General features: G+C 50.2%; 1 protein-coding gene across 1 annotated transcript in view; it reads right to left on the bottom strand.

Annotated features, from left to right (window-relative positions):
• LOC122554030 (papilin-like) overlaps positions 1-17,722 on the bottom strand; it is a 76,808-nt gene that overhangs the window by 8,722 nt on the left and 50,364 nt on the right. The window contains exons 4-11 of the mRNA XM_043698516.1: positions 17,049-17,151; positions 16,461-16,591; positions 15,128-15,251; positions 14,942-15,022; positions 6,137-6,309; positions 5,216-5,342; positions 4,001-4,127; positions 2,636-2,701 (exon numbers count right to left, since the gene is read on the bottom strand). Coding sequence (XP_043554451.1) covers positions 2,636-2,701; positions 4,001-4,127; positions 5,216-5,342; positions 6,137-6,309; positions 14,942-15,022; positions 15,128-15,251; positions 16,461-16,591; positions 17,049-17,151 — 932 coding nt within the window. The remainder of the gene's footprint in view (positions 1-2,635; positions 2,702-4,000; positions 4,128-5,215; positions 5,343-6,136; positions 6,310-14,941; positions 15,023-15,127; positions 15,252-16,460; positions 16,592-17,048; positions 17,152-17,722) is intronic.

The following is a 17,722-nucleotide window of genomic DNA, read 5'->3' as shown; positions in this document are numbered from 1 at the left end:
GGGAGCGGGCAGATCTTAAAGTTGTAAGTTATGTAACCGCCCCCGGTGGGCGGGGGGGGGGGGGGGTAGAGAGAGTAGATGTTTCCATGGGGTGGGGGTGGGGTAGAGAGAGTAGATGTTTCCATGGGGTGGGGGTGGGGTAGAGAGAGGGTCAGAGTGACCAGACTTGTCCAGTGGAATCAGCAAATAGACTCTTGCCATGTGGCACGTTCAATAAACGTCTAGATTAAATTAGGTTATATTTCTGTTTAAAATTCAATGACAGTGATGATGAGCTACACAAGATTGTTCCCACAGACCAGTCCTGTGCTCCATAAATACAGCATGGGCAGCTGGCATTGTTACTGAATCCATGCTCTGGATTGTCACCTAAGCATTGCTCTACAGGGCTCCCAAGCTAGACTGGGTCATCACAGAGCCCCGACACAAACAACAGTAAACCCCCCAGCTCCGCAGAACACCCAGTGTTGCTGTAGTGACTGTCATGAGGTCAGCCACGTGAACCTCATGGAGTAGGAGGTCCCTGATTGGGGCTGGTAATCTGGTCCACTCAGGGACCCCCTGCTGGGGCTGGTAATCTGGTCTAATCAGGGAGCCCCAGCTGGGGCTGGTAATCTGGTCCAATCATGGACCCCCTGCTGGGGCTAGTAATCTGGTACAATCAGGGATCCCCAGCTGGGGCTGGTAATCTGGTCCAATCAGGGATCCTCAGCTGGGGCTGGTAATCTGGTCCAATCAGGGAGCCCCAGCTGGGGCTGGTAATCTGGTCCAATCAGGGAGCCCCAGCTGGGGCTGGTAATTTGGTCCAATCAGGGAGCCCCAGCTGAGGCTGGTAATCTGGTCCAATCAGGGAGCCCCAGCTGTGGCTGGTAATCTGGTCCAATCAGGAAGCCCCAGCTGGAGCTGGTAATCTGGTCCAATCAGGGAGCCCCAGCTGGGGCTGGTAATCTGGTCCAATCAGAGAGCCCCAGCTGGGGCTGGTAATCTGGTCCAATCAGGGAGCCCCAGCTGGGGCTGGTAATCTGGTCCAATCAGGGAGCCCCAGCTGGGGTAATCTGGTCCATTCAGGGAGCCCCAGCTGGGGCTGGTAATCTGGTCCAATCAGGGAGCCCCATCTGGGGCTGGTAATCTGGTCCAATCAGGGATCCCCAGCTGGGGCTGGTAATCTGGTCCAATCAGGGAGCCCCAGCTGGGGCTGGTAATCTGGTCCAATCAGGAAGCCCCAGCTGGGGCTGGTAATCTGTACTAATCAGGGAGCCCCAGCTGAGAAATAAGAACATGGGTGTCAGAAGCTCCATTCACTTGGAGAGCTGGCTCTGAGGGAGCTGGACCAGCGTCAAGTACTAAACACACCGAAATTAAGGGTGACTTGGTGACGGGATACTGGCCGGGTGCGGTTTGTTCAGTTACAATTCCCCATCAAATCAGCAGAGACTGGCAAATGTAACAGTGATGTTTAGAAGAAAATTGGTGTTGGCATTTGTGATTGGGAGACAGTCAGTCAGAGTTTAAGGTCATCTGTACAGGAATTTTCTCTCTATGTCTCTCTCTCTCTCTCTCTCACACACACACACACACACAGACACCTGCACACACACAGACACACACACACACACCACAGATACCTGCATGTGCACACACACTGACAGAGACACTGCAAGTGCACATCAACACACACAGTTAAAGATATCTGCACGTGCACACACTAATGCAGACACCTGGACACACAAACAGAAACACCTACACACACACAGACACTTGCACATGCACGCACACACAGAGTGAGAACAACATCTGCAGACACTGAGACAGCTGCACAGACATACACAGACACGCAAAAAGAGATAGCTGTGCGTGTACACACACACATACACACACTAACAGAATCACTTGCACGCACACGCACACACCTATACACACACTGGTAGGGACACCTGTGCACAAATACATATACTTACACACACACACACACCGACACACCCATCCCATGCACGCACACAGACACTAACGCAAGCAGACACACAGAGAGACCTCTCATGAAAGTGCTGATGCTGAGTCAGCCTGAGCTCGAGTTTCAATGGTATTGTGAATTCACAGTAAGAACACTCCCAGCAATGAGGACAGTTGGTATTGGATGCTAGAGGAGGGTGTGGTAGTATTTGGACAGGTGAATCACAAAGAGAAAAAGAAGCGGAGTTCTCTTTCACTAAAATAAAAGCAAAATTTGCTCAGTCACAGAATGAATTACTTTGCTAGTTGGAAGGTTTAAATATGCTTCAACAGACCACAAGCAAAGTACAGGCTGGATAGAAATGGCTGACTGACAAGACAAAGAAAGAGATTGTAACTCACCTTGGAGCTGACTTGGAATCACAAGGTAGAAAGCAAGAGGCAGAAACAATACCCCACCCTGCAGTGCAAGGAGCTCTGATCACCTCTAATGCAGGACTGCAGCTCACCAGAGACAGCATAAGCTCCAGCACTGACCACTCCATCACACTCTTCCCCCAAGGAGCCCTGCACCAAGCAAGCTGCGACTTTACTAGAAAGCACACCACACCACTTTACATTGACTCCATGAAGCATTCTGAGCACGCTCAAATTGCATCACATCCCACAGAGCTGTCATGGTTACCTGTAAACTCTCGGCGTCAGGCACTGGCTTGAGGTCCAGACACTTGGTTGGGGTATGAATGAAAGCCTTTGCACATGGAATAAATGTTTGCTTTTAAAATGTTTTGGTAAGAAGCAACTCAGTTCCAAAGTATGGCTCACAGAATGGTGTTCCCTTGATTAGTTACTACTTGGCAAAGGGGCTGGAACAAGCCATTTCAGCTCCTCGGGACTGCCCCATCAGTTAATGAAGCAAAAACCCCAACGATCTATCTTTACGGCACCCTTCACCCCCCTTACTCTTATTCCTCACCCACACTCTGCCCTTCTAGCAACACCCAGCTCAATCGCACCATCACCCATCTCCACGTCACCCACTGCTAGTAAACTATCAGACAGAAATATCCAACTCCAATTCTGAGTGTGCAATATCACCCTCACAGTCACTTGGTAAGGGGGAAGTGCATCATTTCCCTCAAAGCCACTGAGGTGGGGTGGGGGGAGTCATTAACCAAGGCCACTTATGGGGGGAAAGTGGGTCATGGGTTATGACCCCTGCAGTCATCAGCTGGGATTTCATCCCCAGAAACCCAGGCTGGGTTATTATCCCTGAATTAGATTAGATTAGATTCTCTACAGTGTGGAAACAGGTCCTTCGGGCCGACCAGTCCACACTGACCCTCCGAAGAGTAACCCACCCAGACCCATTTCCCTCTGACTAATTGACCTAACACTATGGGACAATTTAACATGGCCAATCCACCTGACCCTGCACACCTTTGGACTGTGGGAGGAAACCGGAGCACCCGGAGGAAACCCACACAGACACAGGGAGAATGTACAAACTCCACACAGAGAGTCGCCCGAGGCTGGAATTGAACCTGGGTCCCTGGTGCTGTGAGGCAGCAGTGCTAACCACTGTGCCACCGTGCTGCCTCCAGCTTTATTGGTGCAGTACTTAAACGAGTACAGTGAAAGGTTATACAAGTCACCACTAACAGTGCTATCTTAGGGACAGAGATAGCTGGGTACAGCTTCTTCAGCTGCAACATTAGTTACAGGGTAACAACGTCACCAACACTCAGCGCTATCTTAGGTAGTGGGTGCCTAGGTACAATCCTTAGTAACAGGATATAGAGAAATGAAATAAAAAAGTTAAATTCCAGCTATACACAGTACAACCACATGTCAGAAAAAACAAGAAGCAAAGTTAAGAAGGCAAACATCACAGTGTTGCTTCAAGGACCTGGCTGTGTTATTATCCCTGGGATCCCAGGCCAGGATATTATCCCTGGAATCCTGTCTGGGTTAATAGCTGCCGGTTCATGCCTTGCAACTGTATGTTCAGTTGTTGCACAGGGTTGAGTGGAGAATGGTGCTCACTCACTGTTTGGTCCGTGGGCAGCTCTGGGCGTTGCAGGTTTTGTTGGATCTGGGCCGGACCTGGTCCCTGCACAGATAGTCCGGGTAGGCCTCGTTGTCAATGGTGCAGAACACCAGCCGGGTCTGGTAGCCTGTTGGGACACAGGGAGGGCACATGATCGCAGGAACAGTGGTCATAGGCAGGAGCTCTCACACTGTACCGCAGGGAGACCCTGCAAAATATCCCTTTATCTCAATCACTCCCACTGCCTTCAACACACTAAATGAGGTGGGCCAACATTTTTTTAAAAAGATGCGCAAACCATCTGCACAATTTTGCATTCACTCCTGTACTATCTTAGTCCTGTTGGCAGCAGAAACAGAGAAACTGTATTTGTATAAACATTATTCTCACGCCCCCAAAGGCAAATTACCTCAACTTCAAGGAAAGGGGAGGGGAAAGAAAAATGGGTGGTGTGAGATCACTCATGTCAACACAATAAATCTCCCACTCTAATTAAAAGCTCACCCACAGAAAACAAGCAATAGATGCCAGGGAATTCCTCAGTGTCTCCTGGTGGCCTCTGAGCTTTGCTGATCACAATACCTGACTGCTCCCCAAGATCGGGGGTGGGTGGTCAGATAGCTGGTGGATCCAGGGAGTCCGCGGACAGCGCTACCTTTAGGTAGCGCCTGCCACCCATTGCCGGAGACTCCCAAAGCCCCATACAGGCAGTGGGGTGGCCTCCTCTGAGGTGGTCATCACTTGCTGCAAGATCAGAAACGTGTACAGCCAGCTCCCACAAAGACAACAGTGACAACAAATCTTGAGGCACAAGCCAAGGTAATAAATATTGGTCATGGCGCCAACAAAATGGCATGATAGGATCTCCAGGTCGGGCCGGGGGGAAACAGGTTGAGCCGAGGGTTAGAGGTCCCCCCAACCCAGCCCAGCCTCCGGAATGTTACCATGGTTATAACAGCCCGTCCTGTCTGTGACCGAGAGCCATCTATCTTTCCCAGTCAGTCTACAGTCCGCAAGTGCAACCTCAAGAACCCTTGTGGAGCAGTGGCAGTGCCCCTAGCTCTGAGCCCCAACTTCTCCAGAGGAGTGTCATAATATCCCTGAGCAGAAAATTTCGTCGTGTGGCTGCTGCTTCATGCTCAGAATAAAGTGTTCCGTTAAATATAGAATGCGGAAACTAAAAAGGTGGAATTCCAAAAGCTGAGAGGCACTCACCTCCTCCACATTCCTTGCTGCACAGACTCCATGAGCCAACACTCCAGAAGTAACCTTCAGGCTGCTTGTGGTATCGTGAGAGATAATATTCATATTCTATCCCTTGATTAGGCTCCTGGCTAATAATCTGCAAAGTACACACAGCACTCCATGTCACTATTCCAGGCCACACCCTTCCCTTGGGAAACACCAAGCATTGACATTCAACGGTATTACCATCACTCAATCCCCCACTGTCAACATCCTTGGGGGTTACCATTGACCAGAGGCTCAACTGGACTCACCACATGAACACAGTGGCTACAAGAGGAGGTCAGAGACTGGGGAGAGTAACTCATCACCTGACACCCCAAAGTCTATCCCTCTTCTACAAGGTACAAGTCAGGAGGGTGATGGAATACTCCCCACTTACCTGGATGGGTGCAGCTCCAACAACACTCAAGAAGCTTGACACCATCCAGGACAAAGCAGCACCCGCTTGATTAACACCGCATCCACAAACATCCACTCCCTCCACCACCAGCGCTCAGCAGCAGCAGTGTGTTCTGTCTAAAAGATCCACTGCAGAAATTCACCAACACCTCCCAAACCCACGACCACTTCCATCTAGAAGGACAAGGGTAGGAGGTACTTGGGAACACTCACCACCCTGACTTGGGGTGTGTGTCATTCGGGGTGTGTGTGTGTGTCAGAGAGAGAGACATCTCTCCCTCTCTGACCCACACACCCACACACACGCACATACACACACACACCACGAGTGACATCTCTCTCTCTCTGACACACACACACCGAGTGACATCTCTTTCTCTCTGATACACACACACACTGAGTGACATCTCTCTCTCTCTGACATACATCCCCACACACACACACATACACATGCACAGAAAGTGTGATATGACTTGAGTTTGCACTAACCTCCAGTATCAAGGGTTCCGATGTGGGTCCCCGGCCATGGATGACCTCTGAGGCCAGGTCCCCCTCTGTTCCCCTCTCATAGTGGATGACCGTGTTGGCGATGTACAGGGCCCGGCTGTAGTCGATCGTCCAATGACCGTTCAGGTAGTATTCGCCTCTCACATTCTTGATTGCTGCAAAACGTCAGCACAAACGAAGACCACATTAAAAACCGGTGATGGCAACAAGCAAAGCAGTGAACTCGTGCTGACTGGGATGAGATAAATGGGTACAGTTTGGAAATGACTCTCGATCTGAAAAGTTAAAGTGTAAACTGGACCCTGGCAGAGACAGGCACAAGAGGAATCCTGAGCTCTGATCCCAAATGTAACCTCACTCCTCAAACATGGAAAGGTGTTGGGCTGAATCTTGCTTTTGTCTCTGCCAAGCCCAGAGTACTTTCTCACTTATCTGACCAAACTCACTGTGTCATTGTTTAACCAGCAGGTCTCGCCATATTCCTCTCGCTAGCTCCCAAGGTACAGCTCCCTTGTGCCCAATGCCCACTAGATCCACATCCCATCATTATCCACTGGAGCAACACACAGACATACAATCAGAGAAATGCAGAATTAAACAGGAGCTGTTATTTACTGACAGCCAAAAGGGAACACACACAAAGTCAATGGAGCTTTCCACAAAGCCAAGCAGATTTAGTAATCATTGCCATGCAATGGAGCAGTCCATCATTGGCAGCTGCATGCAGGTCCCATCGGCTGGACCTAGGGGGCAGTCAGGAGCTGTAGACTTTGTAGCACCAGACACGACTGAGCTTAAGGGGAGCATCCTCTGCTTTCAACGTCCTCCTCCTCCCCCTCCACTGCTCCCAAGCACTTTATTCCCTATCCAATAGTGCAAAAGGCACAGCACGGGGATCAGAGAACAGGGCACAGCACAGGGCACACAGCACAGAGAACAGGGCACAGAGCACAGCACAAAAAACAGGGCACAGAGAACAGGGCACACAGCATAGAGCACAGGGCACACAGCATCGAGTGCAGGGCATACAGCACAGCACAGAGAACAGGGCACACAGCACAGGGAACAGGGCACACAGCATAGAGTGCAGGGCATAGAACACAGAACAGAGAACAGGTCACAGAGCATAAAGTGCAGGGCATAGAGCGCAGTACAGGGAACAGGGTACAGAGCACAGCACAGAGAACAGGGCATAGGGCACAGCACAGAGAACAGGGCACAGGGCATGGAATGCAGAGCACAGAGCACATCACAGAGACCAGGGCACAGGGCTTAGAGTGCAGGGCACACAGCACGGCACAGAGAATAGGGCACACAGCATAGAGTGCAGGGCATACAGCACAGCACAGAGAACAGGGCACAGGGCACAGCACAGAGAACAGGGCACAGAGCATAGAGTGCAAGGCATACAGCACAGCAGTCTGGTAGGACGCACTGTTCACAGCTTACTAAAGGGTTACCCACCCCACCCTCCTGGATCAGTGTGAGCAGAGGGGTGACATCCTCAGCAGCCCTATGGTCTGCTTCACCACGCCTCAGGTCCATGTGTGAGCAGCCTTTTATCCTTGCTCGACATCAGACAGGGGCCTGTACAATGCGATCATCAGTCATGGGCACAGTGGATAACCCTTGCTCCCCAGTAACCAGCTTTGTAATGATCAGGACCCTCAAACACACCAAGTACACGAGTGCTCCAGGATTAGGAGTCATGGCAGCTGCCAGGGAGTAGGCTCACAGCTCACTTAGGCATTAATGGAGTGACTATAAGACCACAGGAGTAGATCATTTGACCCCTCAAGTCTCCACCACCATTCCTCATGCCCACTTTCCTCCATTTTCCCTGTAACCCTTGATTCCCCACCTGATCAGGAATCTGTCTACCTCAGCCTTAAATATACTCAAGGACTCTGTCCCGACAGTTCTCTGTGGCAAGGACCCGAAACCCTCAGAGAAAAGAAATTCCTCCAAACTCAGGATTAAATTGGTGCCTCTTTATTCTGAGACTATGCCCTCTGGTCCCAGATTCTCTCATCGGGGTAAACATCCTCTCAGCATTTACCCCGTCAAGCCTCTTAAGAATCTGATATGTTTCAAGAAGATGACTTTCATTCTTCTAAACTCCAATGAGTAGAGTTGGGAACCTGTTTAACATTTGCTCATAAGACATTACCTCCACACCAGGAATCGCTGAGCGAACTTTCTCTGAACTGCCTCCAATCAAATGATGCCTTTCCTTAAATTCGGAGATAAAACTGCTCACAGTACTCCAGATGTGGTCTCATCAGTACCTCGTACAGTTGCAGAAAGACTACCCTACTCTTGTACTCCTTGAACTAAAGGCTTTTTCATTCCATTAGCTTTCTTGATTCCCGGCTGCCTCTGTGTGCTAGCTTTCTGTATTTCATGCACAAGACCACCCCAAGTCCCCTTGCATTGCAGCTTTCCTCCACATAAATGATTAGATTAGATTACCTACAGTGTGGAAACAGGCCCTTCGGCCCAACAAGTCCACACTGACCCTCCGAAGAGCAACCCAGCCAGACCCATTTCCCTCTGACTGAAGCACCTAACACTATGGGCAATTCAGCATGGCCAATTCACCCTGACCTGCACATTTTTGGACTGTGGGAGGAAACCAGAGGAAACCCACACAGACACAGGGAGAATCTGCAAACTCCACACAGACAGTCACCCAAGGTTGGAATCGAACCTGGGACCTGATGCTGTGAGGCAGCAGTGCCACTGTGCCACCGTGCCACCCTACTACTATTAAATATTACTCTGTTCTTTTGTGCACCCTTCCAAATGGACAACTTCACATTTTCCCACATCATGCCCCATTTGCTCATTTTTAACCCATTTTCCTAACCTACCAGTGTAAACTGTTTGTATCCCTCTCGAAACCTGCTTTTCCACCTATCTTTGTGTTGGCTGCATATATGGCTACACTGCATTCATTTCCTTCCTCCAAGTCATTAATACATATTGTGAACAGTTGTGGTCCCAGCATTGACCTCTGGGAAAGCCCACTGGTTACAAATCGCCAACCTGAAAAAGAATCCCTTATCCCCATTAGCTGTTTCCTGCCCATAAGCCAACTCTCTATCCTTGCCAAAATACCTTATGACATAACCTTTTGTGAGGGGCCTTGTCGAAACGCCTTCTGGAAGTCCTTGTCGCTGGTGACCTGGAGTGACCTCGTACAGACGGTATCAGTCATTGCCCTGATGTATTTGTGGGGCTACGCGGCTGAGAGATCACACACAGATCTCCTGCCTGGAAGGAGTGAGTCAGAGACGTCAGCTGTCACCTTTCCAGCCACTAGCACAGCATGGTCTCCCACTCCAGGATCTGACACAGTTCATCCCAGTGTCCTGAGAGAATATACAAAGCCCAATTCAACACTGCTCCTTACTATTCCCCAGAAAGTAACGTGGGACACGGGAACGGTGTTCCTCCTGCGGGCTGCACAACTCCTAAGGATCTGTGAGCTGCCTCTGAGCTGGGTGATCCTGGTCCCCCACAGGCAGCTCCTGCTCCCAGACACTGGTCCTGATCCCAGGCCCTGATGCATGGGGTCCACTTGCTATACCTGGTCCCACTCCAGAAGGTGGCCATAGTGACCAAGAGCAGCAGGGTCCGCACGGAAAAGGGTCTCGATTGGGAACAGGAATGAGAGAGAGATTTCGGATGCGGAGAATAGGAAACCGCCTTCGCTGAATATTTACCATCCAGCTCACAGTGTGTGTGTGAAGTCACTTGGTGAAGAGACCTCACTGACTGAGTGACCACCACCAACCCCCTCCACTCCACATCAGTACGTCATAACCCTCCGAACCCTACCCACACCCCCACAAACACATAACCGCTCACAGCACTCTCATGTCTCTGACAGGAATTGGACCCTACACCAGGAGCCTGAAGTTTAACTCCCAGCACTGGCCTGTTGGACCATCACTGCTGGTAAGTTCCACGTTACCAAGGTGCCGAGCTTCAACTTACAATCACCAATAACCTGAAGCAAACTGCCTTTAACTAAAATCTGACGCCACCACAATCGCACTGGACACATTCAGAGTTTAGGTAGGGGTGTGTCAACGTTGTCAACAGAAGCTTATCTGGTCTTGCCCCTCTAACGTCCCAGTGGCCTGCAGACAGGGATTCCCATGCTTTCTCCCACACTGAAGTGACGCTGAGTCAGCTCATCCTTGGCACTGCTCTAGCTGTTTCCCCAGCTCCAATTCACTTGCTCAAGGACAACACGCAATGGCAGCGCACATGGCCACAGTGGATACTATGAGCAATGGGGTTCACCAAGGTACACCCTCCACCAGCCAACATTCCCATCCCCACCACCAACACTGGGCCTTCATGCCCCCTCTTATCCCAACAGCCCATCCTTCCTCCCCCCGGTCTATTCCCTCTGAAACTGTTCCACATTTCCCCATACACCTTCAGGTTGCCCCCCTCCTCCCCCCACCACTGTCCTTATCCCTTCAATAGGAACAGTACTGGTGCCAGCTCCAGCTGAAGAGCCAACATTGTAATGGGGAGAGCAGGGTGGGGACTAGCAAGGCTGTGCTGGACAGGGCTGGGCAGTACAAGGCTGAGCCAGGAAGGGCTGGACAAGGGGAATGCTGAGCTGGGAAGGGCTGGGTTGGGCTATTGGGAGTATAGACACAAACTGAGTGAGTAGCCCTGGGAGAGAGAGAACTTGGGTGGCACGGTGGCTCAGTGGTTAGCACTGCTGCCTCAGCACCAGGGTCCCAGGGACAATTCCAGCCTTAGGGTGACTGTCTGTGTGGAGTTTGCACATTCTCCCAGTGTCTGCGTGGGTTTCCTCCGGGTGCTCCGGTTTCCTCCCACAATCCGAAGATGTGCAGGTCAGGTGAATTGACCATGCTAAAATTGCCTGTAGTGTTAGGTGCATTAGTCAGAGGGAAATGGGTCTGGGTGAGTTACTCTTCGGAGGGTCGGTGTGGGCTTGTTGGGCTGAAGGGCCTGTTTCCACACTGTAGGGAATCTAATCTTGGGCGGGGGGGAGGAAAGCAGCCTGGTGCGTTTCTGTGAGTTGTGCCCCTTGTACATGCGCGCGTACATAGTCTCCCTGTTGTAGCCTTCTCGGTGCTGCAGGGCAGTGCCTCAGCAGCGAGGTGCTGTATGATGGTTTTGGCAGAGGTAGGCGGTGGATACCACTGGCTATTGCTGACAGTTTGGTGCTTCTGGTACCCGGGGACCTTGCTGTAAGTACTGCACTCACTGTTGAAAGCCGGAGGAGCCTCAGAACAAGCAGCAAGTTGAGGGCACTGGAATTTGGTAAGAACACTGAGAAAAATATTTGATAAAAATAAGGCAAATTGTAGAGTTAACGAGGCATTTAAGAAACATTAATTCCCGTGAAGTGGCATCTGCCTGCTGAGAATCTCGATGTGCCACTTCATGGAAAGCAGAAAGGATGGAGTGAGATGTTCCCCAGTCAGTTCCGTCACCCATTCCACCATAGCCCCGGTCACTGACAGCTCAGCCCACTGTCCCCATTATGTGCACAGATAAAACCCTCATGCTTGCACACAACCTGAAAACAAGCATAAACCCATTTTGATGTGTTACTGCTGGTGTGATGTGGGAAATGCAGCAGCCAGATTGTGCATAGAAGACCCCTAAGGTCAATAAAATAAATCCGCAGTCTGTGTTTTGTTTTGATGGGTGTAAATTGTGCATGACATCAGAGAGGATTCCAACCTTTCCTGTTCAGATACTGATCGAGGCGGGGGAAAATGGGATCATATCATTGAGGAACTAATCAGCAACATTGAAGGTATTTTACATTTAAAAGGTTGGAACCATGTTGACTCAAGAGGTCAGTGGTCAATTCTGGGAAAAGGTCTGATAAGACTCCATTAGACGTATGTTATTACATGGGTTAGCAAATCAAAGAGAAATGGTGAAGGTAAAGGTTAGTCCTGCATTCAAGCAGAAAAAATACGAACATTGACATGTAGAATGGGAATGAAGCTCTAAGTCAGTTGAATTTCATAAAAGTAAAGCCACAATTCTGTGGCACAATTTGGGTGGCACGGTGGCTCAGTGGTTGGCACTGCTGCCTCACAGCACCAGGGTCCCAGGTTTGATTCCAGCTTTGGGTGACCGTCTGTGTGGAGTTTGCACATTGTCCCCGCGTCTGCGTGGGTTTCCTCCCACAGACCAAAGGTATGCAGGTTAGGTAAATTGCCCATAGTGTTAGGTGCATTAGTCGGAGGGAGGTGGATCTGTGTGGGTTACTCTTCAGAGGGTCAGTGTGGTCTGGTTGGGCCAAAGGGCCTGGGAAATCTAATCTAATAATCGTTTACAATGAGTAGATACAGTTTGTTCGTAGTGGGACTTTGACATGGTCAAAGGAGAGGTTGGTGACTTGGTTTGAGGTTCTGTTAGAGAGTTAAGGAGAGAGAGGATTAAGATGTTAAACCCTTTTAATATTCCAGTCCTTAATTATGGATATAGAGTAGGCCATCTGGGACTGAGATGAGGAGAAATGTCTCCACTCAGAGAGTGGTGAGCCTGTGGCATTCACTATCACAGAAAACAGTCAAGGCCAAGGAGTTAGATCTAGTTCTTGGGGCTGAAGGAATCAAAGGGTATGTAGAGAGAGAGTAGGGACAGAGTACTGAGTTGAATCAGCCATGATCTTAATGAATGGAGTAGCAGGTTTGAAGGGCTGAATGGCTTATTTCTGCTCCTATTTTCTACGTCTCTAAGATTTGCTCAGTGTCCAGGAACAGAGAGGCTGTTTCTCAAAGAGACAATACTGCTTTTATTAATTCACTCATTTATTGCCCATGAGTAATTGTCTTGGGAGTGAGCTGCTTTCTTGAACCACTGCAGTGCATGAGGAAGCCAGTACAGCTGCAGAACACCCCAGCGTGCCTGCTTCTGATACAACATTGATAAAGTACACACACACACTGGCTCTATTCCTGCATACTGTCATTTGATCACTGAGCAACAAACAGGAAAACAGGGTTACGTTCAGATGTTGACAGAATGTGTGCAATGCTCTGTCTGGGCAGCAATTAATCGGGTGATATTGAGAACCTAATCTCTGCAGAAACAGCAATGGATACGAGGACATGGTGTCAATGCAGAGCAGGAAATCGCCAGCACTGCTCCATTCCAGCTGCTTTATTCCAGACAGCTGTTATAAACTGAGAGAGATGTTTAACAAGCACAGGGTCTCCCTTCATTATGCAGCGATTGACAACACGAAGCAACGTTCAACTGGTCAGGGTGCAACTTGACAAATCCTCACTCACCCAGAGAGAAAAAGGGCATGAGAGTGAGAGCAAGAGAGAGACAGACAAAGGGGGAACTGGTCCCAGTAATCCCCACTCACCCAGAGACAGACCAAGGGGGAACGGGTCCCAGTAATCTCCACTCACCCCGAGACAGACCAAGGGGGAACAGATCCCAGTAATCCCCACTCACCCAGAGACAGACCAAAGGGGAACGGGTCCCAGTAATCCCCACTCACCCAGAGACAGACCAAGGGGGAACTGGTCCCAGTAATCCCCACTCACCCAGAGACAGACCAAGGGGGAACGGGTCCCAGTAATCCCCACTCACTTAGAGACCGACCAAGGGGGAACTGGTCCCAGTAATCCCCACTCACCCAGAGACAGACCAAGGGGGAACTGGTCCCAGTAATCCCCACTCACCCAGAGACCGACCAAGGGGGAACTGATCCCAGTAATCCCCACTCACCCAGAGACAGACCAAGGGTGAACTGGTCCCAATAATCCCCACTCACCCAGAGAAACAGACCAAGGGGTAACTGGCCCAAGTAATCACCCCACCAGAGACATCCAAGGGGGAACTGGTCCCAATAATCCCCACTCACACAGAGACAGACTAAGGGGGAACAGATCCCAGTAATGCCCACTCACCCAGAGACAGACCAAGGGGGATCTGTTCCCAGTAATCCTCACTCACCCAGAGACAGACCAAGGGGGAACGGGTCCCAGTAATCACCCCACCAGAGACAGACCAAGGGGGAACTGGTCCCAGTAATCTCCACTCACCCAGATGGACCAAGGGGGATCTGTTCCCAGTAATCCCCACTCACCCAGAGACAGACCAAGGGGGAACTGGTCCCAATAATCCCCACTCCCCCAGAGAAACAGACCAAGGGGTAATTGGCCCCAGTAATCACCCCACCAGAGACAGACCAAGGGGGGACTGGTCCCAGTAATCCCCACTCACACAGAGACAGACCAAGGGGGAACGGGTCCCAGTAATGCCCACTCACCCAGAGACAGACCAAGGGGGAACTGGTCCCAGTAATCCCCACTCACCCCGAGACAGACCAAGGGGGTTCTGTTCCCAGTAATCCTCACTCACCCAGAGACAGACCAAGAGGGAACGGGTCACAGTAATCTACACTCACCCAGAGACAGATCAAGGGGGATCTGTTCCCACTAATCCCCACTCACCCAATGAGATAGATCGAGTGGAACTGGTCCCAGTAATCCCCACTCACTCAGAGACAGACCAAGGGGGAACTGGTCCCAGTAATCCCCACTCACCCAGAGATAGACCAAGGTGGAACGGGTCCCAGTAATCTACACTCACCCAGAGACAGACCAAAGGGGTAACTGGTCCCAGTAATCCCCACTCACCCAGAGACAGACCAAGGGGGAACTGGGCCCAGTAATCCCCACTCACCCAGGGAGATAGATCGAGTGGAACTGGTGATTTTAAAACACAAACGAAGGAAGAGAGCAAGGTATTTACCGAGGAAGTTCCTTGTGGGCACTGCTTCTTGGATATGAATACTTGTAGTCCCAATGGGAATGACGTGGATCTGGTTGTAACCTGTAAACAAGGACAGGATGTTTGATGATGGATCAAACTTCCAACATTCACATCCACAGTGAAAGCTGACCACGGAGGTAACAATGGGAACGTTTCGTTCTGTACCTATAGGCAAGTCGGCAGCAGTAAACGTCCCCCTGACTGCGTAGCAGCTGCTGCCATCTCCCCCACATTGCAGGCATTTGTCTTCAACTTGTGATGACTCCAGCATATTGTCACAACCGACCGTCTATGAAAGGGAGTCAAAGGAAAAGGAAAGTTACCAGATTGCTCGGAGCCGGATGAAGCTGCCAATCCAGAGCTGGTACGGTTGCACCATTTTATTTGTGCTAACGGTATCTCAGATTACAAGAGTGTGGGTCAGCAAGTGGGCACTGATAGCCAGGGCCATTTAGCAGAGTAGGTGTATCAGAGTTATCAAGGTCCGTGCCTATTACAGGAGGATACATCATCCTGGGGCACTCGCTGAGTGAGAACAAGCTGCAGATCCTACAGATCAGTGTAGGATCCTACAGATCCCTCTGCAGATCAGTGGGAGTTTGGAACTGAGCAAAGCCTGAATTGAGCATTCATTCAGTCCCTCAAACCCTACCTTCTGTAACAGGCTTCCTGCCTTATTGTAATTCACACTGCCCAGTTCTTCACTGCACAGGTAACTTTGTTTCTTGGTTGGGAATGTTCCTCTTCCCTCATTGCTGCTAAATGTTGCTATCCAAGCGAGCATGCAGATGGAGTTGGATTTCCCACAGACAAAATCGAGTGCGTGTGGAATGCCATCAAACTGAATTTAGCAATGGGCAAAAGCTGACAGCGTTGGCACACACGGACACTCACCGTTCAGTTTGACTGCAGGAACAACGATTTGGGCCGTGAATTTGATCAAAATGTTCCAAAACAGAAGGTGGGTGTAAAGTAAAGGCAGAATAATGAAGCAAGCAGCCAGGGTATGTCGACGTGCCACCACCTTCCCCTGTTGGCTGTGACAGTGCAGCCTCGGGTGTCAAATATGGATCAGCAAGATCCTGTTTTTAAATTGCTGGATCAGCTAACTCTCCACTTACACAGCCAGAGCCCCTGACACATGCCTCAATCCCACTGACCAGACAGGCAATTTTGATGGAGATTTTCACTTCTCCAGGGAAGGAGTGAGTGGTTGTGTTTCTGGGCTACTTCATGAATAGTAGTCCAAGGTGTCCAAGAATGGCTGGATCCCAGGTGGGGATGGGGCTTTGATTTGGTTGGTGAAAGAGTGTGGGCAGGAAATAAATGAGGGATGTTGCCTCTTCCCATGACTGTTCTGGACAGGATTTGTGCAACGTCTCCGAATGATTCCAGGTATATGGTGGTTCCCAAAGGCTGAGCCACTCACTCCCTGTCCACAGGGGAGTTAATACTAGTTTGTAGGGTCAAGCTGCGGGCTAGTGATGAGTGAACTTACCTTACAGACACCGTCAACACAGATGTTACGACTTCCTGGTTCACATAGCGTCCCGTCCTTCACCGCCTCCTTGTGTCGGTAATAAAAGTTTTCACCCTGGGGGATGCAGTTCAGCTCACACTTATTGGCAGCTGTGGGAAGATGGAATCATCATCACCATCACCATCACCATCACCATCACCATCACCATCATCAATTCATTCCCAGACGGATCCGTCTGCCCAACAGGGCTATTCAGCGAATCCAGACTGTCCCTCCGATCACAGCTCTACACCTGAGCTGCCCCTTTCAGATAATCTATTAGGTCACGAACCACTCGAGGTTTTGACAACTATTCGGGTTGTTTACCCCCAGTGCTGATTTTGATACAAATCCACCCCCAGCCAGTGCTTTCAGCTTCTCAAAGGTTTCCATCCCCTTTCTCCCTGTTGCAACCCAGGTTGTCAACAACATACGAACAACACGGTGAAAATGATTGATGATGGAGAGAGTACGTGGCCAGGTTAAGAGGTATAGGTCAATCCAGGCAGTGTTTGAGCATATTTTACTATTTACTTTTGGTAGACTTGCTTCTCGAGAGCCACGTACCTCCGTAATATGGCAGCCATTTGTATCGCTTCCCCTGGAAATCTGTTCCATCAAAGGCAGAACACTGCTCCTCCCGGAAATCTCTCAAACCCTCTGGACAATCCTGGGGGAAACATCAAATACCAAGAGTGAGGAAGAAAGGTAGGTACTGGGAGATTGGAGTGATGTCATGGGAGTTTGGAGTGATGTCAGGGAGGTGGGAGTGATGTCAGGGAGGTGGGAGTGATGTCAGAAGATATTGGAGTGATGTCAGGGAGATTGGAGTGATGTCATGGGAGATTGGAGTGATGTCATGGGAGATTGGAGTGATGTCATGGGAGATTGCAGTGATGTTAGGGAGATTGGAGTGATGTCATGGGAGATTAGAGTGATGTCATGGGAGATTAGAGTGATGTCATGGGAGATTGGAGTGATGTCGGGGAGATTGGAGTGATGTCAGGGAGATTGGAGTAATGTCAGGGAGATTGCAGTGATGTCATGGGAGATTGGAGTGATGTTAAGGAGAGATTGAAGAGATGTCAGGGAGATTGCAGTGATGTCATGGGAGATTGGAGTGATGTTAAGGAGATTGGAGTGATGTCAGGAGAGATTGGAGTGATGTCAGGGGAGATTGGAGTGATGTCATGGGAGATTGGAGTGATGTCATGGGAGATTGGAGTGATGTCATGGGAGAT

Source organism: Chiloscyllium plagiosum, chromosome 10, assembly GCF_004010195.1.
Source record: "Chiloscyllium plagiosum isolate BGI_BamShark_2017 chromosome 10, ASM401019v2, whole genome shotgun sequence".
NCBI lineage: Eukaryota > Metazoa > Chordata > Chondrichthyes > Orectolobiformes > Hemiscylliidae > Chiloscyllium > Chiloscyllium plagiosum.
Note: the sequence above shows the minus strand (reverse complement) of the source record. Positions and strands in the feature narration are given on the sequence as shown.